Source organism: Papaver somniferum, chromosome 8 (genome assembly GCF_003573695.1).
Source record: "Papaver somniferum cultivar HN1 chromosome 8, ASM357369v1, whole genome shotgun sequence".
NCBI classification, from domain to species: Eukaryota; Viridiplantae; Streptophyta; class Magnoliopsida; order Ranunculales; family Papaveraceae; genus Papaver; species Papaver somniferum.
In genome coordinates, this window is record NC_039365.1 from 59953577 (window position 1) to 59962351 (window position 8775).

The following is an 8775-nucleotide window of genomic DNA, read 5'->3' on the forward strand; positions in this document are numbered from 1 at the left end:
CCATTACCCCCAAAATATGTCATCTCCCCAAACCCACACACACCACCGTCTCACTGTAAAGCACTAAGCAGTAAGTTTGATATTAGACCCACTTTCAAACCAGCACGTGTGGTATATCCACATCACCAAACACACTTGAATTATATGTCCCCACGACAATGCTACACGCAAAACGACCCAAAAAAAAACCCAGATCACTAACCCTTTTGATTTTTATGTGCTCGAGCATTAAGATCTTTACACGTAGACGACATTCAAAGGTGTGCAGTGAAGCTTCTGTTTACAGCTAATTCCTGGCTGATTCTCACGAAAATGAGGGAGAGAAAAGGAGTGACAAAACACGCAGAAACCCTGCCCCACCTTCGAACCCCAAATTCCAGTGTATCTCTCAATCTATCGCATCGTATGTGTGTCCCCATAAATTCTGCACTTCTCTCTCTTTCTCTCTAAAACTCAGTCTCGGCGCGTGTATATCTTGCTTGAGGAATTAAATTCTTTCTCCTTTTCTTTTTAAGGAAGGATAAATAAATCAGAGAAGAGCTGAGGAGGGAGGACTCAAAGTACGATAAAACCTCGAAACATAATTCGCTGATCTTTCTTCTCTACCACCTCCTTCTTCTGTAAGTTTCTAGAATGTTTTCTTTTTTCTTCTTATTTTTTCTTTCTTACTTTATATAAACGGATCTGAGCTTGTTTTGTTGGAATTTAACAAAGAATTGAGGTTTGTTTATTTTGAATAAAATGTTAATTAATCCATGGAATCCTGAGTTGATTAGTGGGTTTGTGATGAGAATTTCAGATACTGGTAGACCGATCTGGAAATATAGAAAAAATATAATGATAAGGTAGGCAAAGCATTCTTTGTTGGTTGGGTGGATTTGAATATTTATTTATTTTTATCAATATTAGGATCAATTGAGGAGAATTTGAGTATTTTAGCCGGGGTTGTAATGTGAGATCATGATGGAAATTCTCAACATATATTCTTATCCAAATTGTTGTTGCGTCTGTTTTAGAATTCAAATAGTTGTGTTTCGAGTTTCACCCAACACACAGGGCAATAGCTCTAAAATTTTGTCATCTTTTAATTGGTGCTAGAGAGCTTATGTTGATGTCACTACAGCCTTAATCGCCATGTAAGGTTTTTTTTTTATGCTTTGGATGGTCCAGCCATAGGTCACCGAGTCACTAAAATTCCATCAGTTATGGTGTAATATGCATCTTTGTTTGATTTTGACTGTGAGAATATTGTTGAACCAATTGTTTCCCGAAGTTGGGTGTTAGTTTTCTAGGGAGTAATTCCCCCCTTTTTCTTGTCCACTACTTTTTAGAAATCCAAAGAGGTTCCGATAAACTTAGAAAAAAGGGAATAGTACTTTTTAGGCTTAAGGGGATTAAGAATGATGAAACTTTAAACATCATAAGAAGGATTTGTCATGGATCACTTGTATTGTTGACCTTGGACATAGTTTCACATTCAAAGGAATTAAGAATGGGCTATTGTGATACAATCAGGGAATATTTGCCATGTTCTTTGACAAGCTTCAAACTAATAGTACACTTCGAAATAGTGAAAGCATTCCTCTTCAAAGAATCTTTCAGTGATCAGCTCAACGCTCAAGAACACACACTGCTCCAATGTCATAGGCTGGCTTTCCAAACTCATACGGTATGTCATAGTACAGTGTTAACTGTTAAGTGCTCGCATCATTATTGAATTTGGTCATGCTTAAGCTGGAAAGCATGTTTTTTAATATCTTTGGAATCCGTTAGTTATTTGAATCACAGATCACATTATCTGAAACTTGCTTAGTAAAGTTAGTTTGAACAAAAATGAAAGGTCACCAGCTGCGTAATAAGATGGCACTACAACTTGTGCTTCCTTGGTATCTGTTTTTTATTTTCTAAAAAATGATACCACTAGCCACTAGTAGTTTGTATCACAAGCAACCCAACTAATCCAACATTAGCTTTGCGTTATCTTAAAAAACTAATGTCAATCTTTACCTGCTTTCGTCCATAACTTATCCCAAGCAATGCGGTGCTCATCTAAGAACATAAAATATGTTCGTAACACAATTCATGCCAAAACATAACATTAGAGCAACTGTTTCTCTTAGAGGTATTTCACCAAATGAAATAAGTGGAGTTCGTTGGCGTCTCTGATTCCTTGTGAGTTGCGAGCTCCATAACTCGTAGTTAAACTTGTGAAGCTCAACACAATGGTTTCTTGATCAAATAATCTAAAAGCTCAAAGCTTATGTTATGTACAACTTGATCTCTCCTGGCCAGGTGGACTCAGTTACGTCTTGTCGGAACCTATGATGTGAAAGGCGCCCTAGGCGCTCTACGCCCAAGGGGTGCCTAGGCAATAAAGCCCCTAGATGCCAAGATGTGTACAGTTTTTTTTTTTTCCACGGGCGCCTAGGACGCCTCAAAGGCCTTGGCGCCACGCCTCGCCTAGCGCCTAGCACAACATAGGCCGGAACAGAGTGATTTGGTAATCTATTTATTTATGAATATAACATTTAGACTTGTTGTGCTTTTTTGAGTTTTTTTCTTTATAAATAATGCGTATCAATTTTCATAGTGGTTGCTATCTTTACATTTACCCGTTCACTGTGTTATTCTTTCCATTTATGCTGGTGTTTTTCATGCTAAACAGCTTCTGAAACTTCACTAGATCAAGGTTTAGTTTAGTCTAAATTTCTTTATGGTGCAGACTTTTCCTTGGCCCGGCGTAGGAGGTGAGACTTAAAAATATGGTTCTTGAAAGTATAACATCTCCTCATCGGAGGGCCCAAACTCCGTTTACTTCAACTTCTGTCAAAAAAACATTCCCAGCTCGAGACGAATTGGGTAACTGCACAACTCTTTTTCAACGCCACCGTTTCCTTCTTACAATGCTGGCACTCCTAGGTTTCCTTTGTACCATTTATCTCTATTTTGCCGTTACTCTGGGAGCCAGTGGTGAGATGTGTTCAGAATTGACTGGTACAGAGAAGGCATTATGTCGATTAATGCAAGCTAAAGCTTCTGTAGCCAAAGGAAAATTGAAGTTTTTCTAGGTGAAGAGAGAAGTTACTAATAGAAAAGAAGAAAAGAAAAAGAGGTCATCCTTTTGCCTCGAAGTATTACACTAATGTTACCATTAAGTTATTACTTTGGGTTGTCAAAGTATTAGATGCCCTTCTTCTTCTTCAATTCATTCATACATCAGATATTAACTTAGCTTTCTTCTTTTACTCAACTTTTCCTGGCGTTTTCTTTACTGTTTGATTGGTATGGAAAGTAAAAAATTGTTGTCTAAAGATGATCATTTCGTCTTATCTGTGTAGTAAAGTTGTAAAATATTTTGTTAATCTTTTTTTCCTTTTCTGTTTCTGTGTAGAACTTAGTTGATTACTTGATTTTGGTCCATTCAGTCTTAGCATTCATGACTTGACACAAGTTGTTGCTCAAATCTTTTTTTTTCCAAGGCATTCTTGACGTTCCTGAATTTCAAAACAGAAACAGAAAACCGGATGTAAAAAGAAAAGGTTGCACAATCGATTCCCATACATTCTTCAGTGTAAGTAGCCCTATTTGGCCACCTTCAAACCCTGCATCTGCAAACTCATTTCACAATACCCACAGCAATTAGCTTTATAGGCTACCATTTTAAGTGCATCAATATCTCAGCGTTCTTAGAAATTTTTGAGTCCAAGCATCTTACAAGAGATATTTGTGTGGAAGATTATTCAGGTTAATGTTAGAAGGACTTTGAGATACCAGATTATTATTTTTGATACAACTTCTAAATTTTAATAAAAAATCTAAATCACATTGATGTGATAATTGAAGAATATGCAAATATATTCCGCAAGTCATTTTGGGAATGATCAAGATTCAAAGACACGGTTTCTTCCATGTGTTTTCGGTTTCATGTAAATCGAAAAATCACATTGTAAATTGATTATATCAGTATTACTTAGATGTAATAGTAGGGTGTGTCTTCTATATAAGAATCCAAATTCGCAAATTGGACGTTTCCCGCATTAAACAGCGTCCAAATGTAACCTTGCACACTCTCTGAAACACAATATGAAACATTCAAGAGGAAGATATAATTATCTGAGGCCTTACTGATAGTGGGATTTTCACTGTCAAATCCCTATATGACAGGAAGACCAATGATAAGTACAAAGATGATATTCCCAACCCATCCTGGATTTTTTTTTGGAATCTGGACATCTCCCGATCTATACAAATGTTCATCTATAAATGTGCCCATGAAATTCTACCTACAAATGCCAGGAATGCAAGCATCCTCAACTACATTGATCACATCTGCAATCTTTGCAAAGGTGCTAAAAAGTATATAACTCATACTCTTATCCCTTGTCCTTTTGTTTTTGAGGTTTGGATAAACCTTTTATTAGTCCTCAACACCAATGCTTTGGTGGTGCTACTAATTTCAATGATTGGATCAACTCCTGGTTTCTTACTCAATATCAGTTTAAGGACTGGATACCAATCTTTGCTACTATCTACTATTAAAATCAAATTATGAACAATCTATATTAATAGAGATCTGAGCAGGATAATATAGACAAAATTACTAATAATCATAAGCTGAAATTTGGCATCACTATTAGCATAAGTTCCATGAGTCACTCTAACATGGAAGGACATGTTGATTCCTCACCCTATACTAACACTATAATTTCATTGACATGTCTTATACATGAATCTGTGTGGGCGTAGGAAGAGATAACAGATCCAGGAGAGGAGCAGAACTAGCAGTGGACTGGGCCAAAGAACTGCAAAGAGCCAACATAGACTTCCAAGCAGAAGATGATGCAACTCTGAAGAAGCTAGAGGATGAGTACAAGTCAGGAGTCGAAGGAATATTCAACATGGGTTACCATCAAATGAAGAATGGCAATTTTGAAACAGCCTCTTTCGCCCTGGGAAAGCTGATCAGAACCACTAAAGATCATAACTCTACCAGGGGGTTAGTCCTCGGGTGAGTTGGCTGTAGTTCAGTTTTTATCCGTTAGTCGCGGGGGAGTTTGAAGGAGTCTCTTAAAATCTCTGTTAGTCGAGGGAGAGTTTAGAAGAGTCTTCCAAACTCCCTAGAAAACCCCCATTAGTCGTGGGGGAGTTTGAAAGAAACTCTTGAACTCCATGTTAGTGGTAAAACCCTAAAATGCTAGGGAGTTGGTTATTTTGGGGAGTTCTGGGGAGTTTACAGTGTATTTTTGCCTCACTACAAATCTCTCAAAAGAGTAGAGATTTTTGAAGAGTCTCCCAAACTCCCCAAACTCAAAACACCTCTCTTAAACTCCCTACACTCTCTTATATTTCCTCAGAATTCCCAAAATTCACAATACATTAAACTCCCCCCACTCACCCGTGGACTAACCTTGTACGACAATCAAATTAGCTTAATATTCTTGACCGGAAAAAATGTTTTTGATTGAAGAACAGTTATAGCAGTACCAAAAAGCAATAAGTTAAAATCGTTATTAATGTCTCGCCCTGGCGATTTTGAAAACCCTAACCCCATTTGTTTTCAATCTTCTGATTCTCGTCTTATTGATCCTAGTGAAACCCCTGATCATGTTCCTAATTCTATAATGACTGATCAGTCTATCCCCTCTCGTTCTTTTAAAGATTTGGTCACTGGTGCTTCTCGTGATTGGTCCTTGTTGGATGATGATGGTTTTCTTGCTTAACTTGATGAAAACTTATCATTCGTAGAAGTCTCTGATGATTCCCATGATCCTTCTATTCCTATCTCTTTGTAGGAGGATTTATGAACCCTATAAACGATCTCTTATTGGTAAACTATTTGAAAAACGAGTTGGGTTTTCTTTTCTTTAAGAAAGGGTAACCAGATGTGGCAACTTTATGAATCTGTTCAAATTTTAGATTTGGGTTTTGATTTCTTTCTTTTTCGCTTCTCTTCTCTAGATGATTTTAAGAAAGTTCTTTTCAATAGTCCATGGTTTATTTTGAATCGTTTTTTTTCTCTTCAACGTCAGAAACCTGATTTCAAACCTTCAGCTGCTCAAATTCGCCATGTGGTTACTTGGGCTCGTTTACCTGATTTGTCAATTGAATACTTTGATCGATATGTTCTTTTTGGTATATGTAATTTGATTGGTAAGTTTCTTAAGATTGATCTAACTACTGAGCAGGTTTTCAGTGGTAATTTGATTGGCTTTGTTTAGAATTAGATCTTCACAAGGCTTTAGTTCCTGTTGTTCGAGTTGGTCGTCTTCTTCAGAATGTTGAATTTGAAGGAATTGATTCTCTGTGCTTTAATTGTGGGCTTTTATCTCATACTAGAGATTCTTGTCCTCTTATTTTTAAAGATTATCCTCCTCTTATTACGCCTCCTCAATGTTCTATTCGTTTGGCGCCTTTTTCTTCTTCAATTTCTGGACTTGGTCCTTGGACTTTGGTTCAACCCAAGAAGAATTCTCGTGCTTCGTCTTCTCGTTTTAAACCTGATGTTTTTAAAACCAACTTATTTACTTCTTTTCAGCTGAATAGGAATCAACCAGGACGTGCCAACAATCTCGATAAGGGTAAATCTTTATTTAATACCGAGTAAATCTTATCCTTCATTTCATCTTCTATTGCTTCCGTATCATCTTCTTCTAATACACGTCAGTTGATAGCTTCTCCCCTCCCCTCACTTTTGGGTACAGGTGGAGGTTATATTCTCATGCAGACTTGCATGTCAGAGTCAAATTTTCCCCCTCTTTATTCTTTGTCTATCCCTGCATTTAATGCAAACATTCTCCCACATTCTATTTCTTTGTCTTTTTTATTTCCTGTCGTTTCCTATTCTTCTATTCCTTTTTCTTCCTATTCTACTGTTTCGTCGTCCTTCTTTTTATTTTTCTTCTCAGAGCTTAATTGCAAATTCGGATAGCATCTCTTCCTCTTTCCCATATCTTTTTGGGCGATTGCAATCATCTCTTTCTGGATTCGTGGATAGTAATAGAACTGAATCAGTCTTTCAAACGTCATCGTCGAGACTTATTTTTGGGGGAGGATGCTGTGGAACAAAATCAGATAATCTCTCGAAATCAATTGGAAATGCTACGTCAGCTACGGGAGGAAATCATGTTTCTTCATCACAAGCTTCTACTTCTGGGTTCTTCACATTTAATCCCTCCAGCCCAGACCCTACTCTAGAGTTTCAGCCAATCATTTTGTCTCTTACTCTTGAAGAACACCATATTCTAAACCTTTTAGAGATGAATCCCATCCCAAAATGCGCATTAAAGATTTGTCAAGACAACAAGATCATGGAAACTTATCCTCCTCATCTGGTAGAAACCCCAGCTCTACTTTGATACCCAAGAACATGTTGATGTTTCAGATAGAAGTAATAGCTCGTTGGAATTTGGAAGTATTCGATCAGAGATTTTATCGGATGAGACTAATTCCTTTGTTTCAAGACCCTTCACTAGTTCAAGAACAGAAACAAATTCTGATTCAACACAAATTATTGAATCACTTGACACAAACATGTTATCCCAATCTGTTCCTGCAGCCAAACTTTCCAATGAAGCTCATATTTTGGAATAACAGAGGTACGTGTAGACCATCTTTTGTTTGCGTGGCTCGAGACATTATCAGAGAACATCATCCTGTGATTTTGGCTATTGTAGAAACTAGGGCTTTTGCTGATAGGGATACACAAATTGTGAATAAGTTAGGTTTTAGTAAGGCTTTTGTTGTTGATCCTGTTGGTTTTTCGGGTTGTTTGTGTCTTTTATGGAATCCTTTGATTGTAGATATTTCTCGTGCTTCTTACTCTCGCTGGTCTATTCACGTTGTTGTCTCTTTGGTTAGTTCACCTTTATCTCAACCTTGGCTTCTGTCTTCGGTCTGTGATAGTCCAGATCATGTAATTCGTCATCAGTTATGGGCTGAGATTGAGACAGTTTCTTCCTTGTCAGCTTCTAGTTAGCTAACTTTAGGTGACTTTACTTCAGTGTTACATCATTCTGAAAAAGTTAGAGGGAATCCTTTGTCTCTTCACAATCTCAAGAGTTAGCTATTGTTTTCAATCAGTGTGGTTTAATATATTTGGCCTCTTCTGTCTCAAGGTTTACATGGAATAGTCATCAGATTGGACATCATAATATCAAGGAAAGACTTGATGGTGTTGCTATTAATGGACCTCTCCAAGTTCAGTTTCCTGCTGTTCAGATTGTTGGAGAAAATGAGTTTTAATTAAAAAGATTTTATGGTCTTGGTATGGTTTGATCTAATGACCTAAGGGTCTAAGGATACTCACTCATTTTTGGGTGAATGAAGTGGAACCTTTAGTCCCACATTGTGGAAAACTAAAGAGGAGCTCCACTATATAATCATACACTTATGTATGAATTGTAAAACGTGAGTGGAGCGGGTGGGCAAAAATACATATTTTGACCCATGCGATATACGCGTATACCATGCACCAAGTCCCTTTCCTATTCGGATTTACTTTTTGGAGAATTTTTTCTTTAGGAATTTAATTCCAAAATTATTTTTTAAGAGTTTTATTTGTGGGAAATTCCTTTTACGAGTTTTACTTGTTTTTGAAGAAAACAAAAAAAAACCTAACTTGATTTGCAAGTATCTCATCCTATAAATATGACTCGAAATTCTGTTTTTAAAAAACACACAAGCAGCGACTATCTCTAGGTCTACTTTTCTTCTTCTTCTTATATTTTGTGCGGCGTTTTGCTTCCATCCCTGTTGCTGAGTTCAAGAGTGGGTAAC

At 37.1% G+C, this 8775-nt stretch overlaps 1 protein-coding gene across 2 annotated transcripts; it reads left to right on the plus strand.

Moving 5' to 3' along the window:
* Positions 1-316: 316 nt before the first annotated feature.
* On the plus strand, positions 317-3404 carry LOC113301295. Of its 2 annotated transcripts, XM_026550063.1 has the most exons (3): positions 376-620; positions 800-845; positions 2723-3391. In XM_026550063.1, exon 3 carries the CDS (start codon positions 2763-2765, stop codon positions 3066-3068), a length of 306 nt encoding a protein of 101 aa, XP_026405848.1. In that variant the 5' UTR covers positions 376-620; positions 800-845; positions 2723-2762; the 3' UTR covers positions 3069-3391. The 2 variants fall into 2 exon arrangements, 1 of the variants encoding a protein (XP_026405848.1); XR_003336201.1 differs by lacking the exon at positions 800-845 and having other exon boundaries at positions 317-620; positions 2723-3404.
* The last annotated feature ends 5371 nt before the right edge of the window (positions 3405-8775 follow it).

Excerpts from the sequence above, each read along its gene's own strand:
- LOC113301295 (XM_026550063.1), top strand. The coding sequence starts at position 2,763 with ATGGTTCTTGAAAGTATAACATCTCCTCATCGGAGGGCCCAAACTCCG.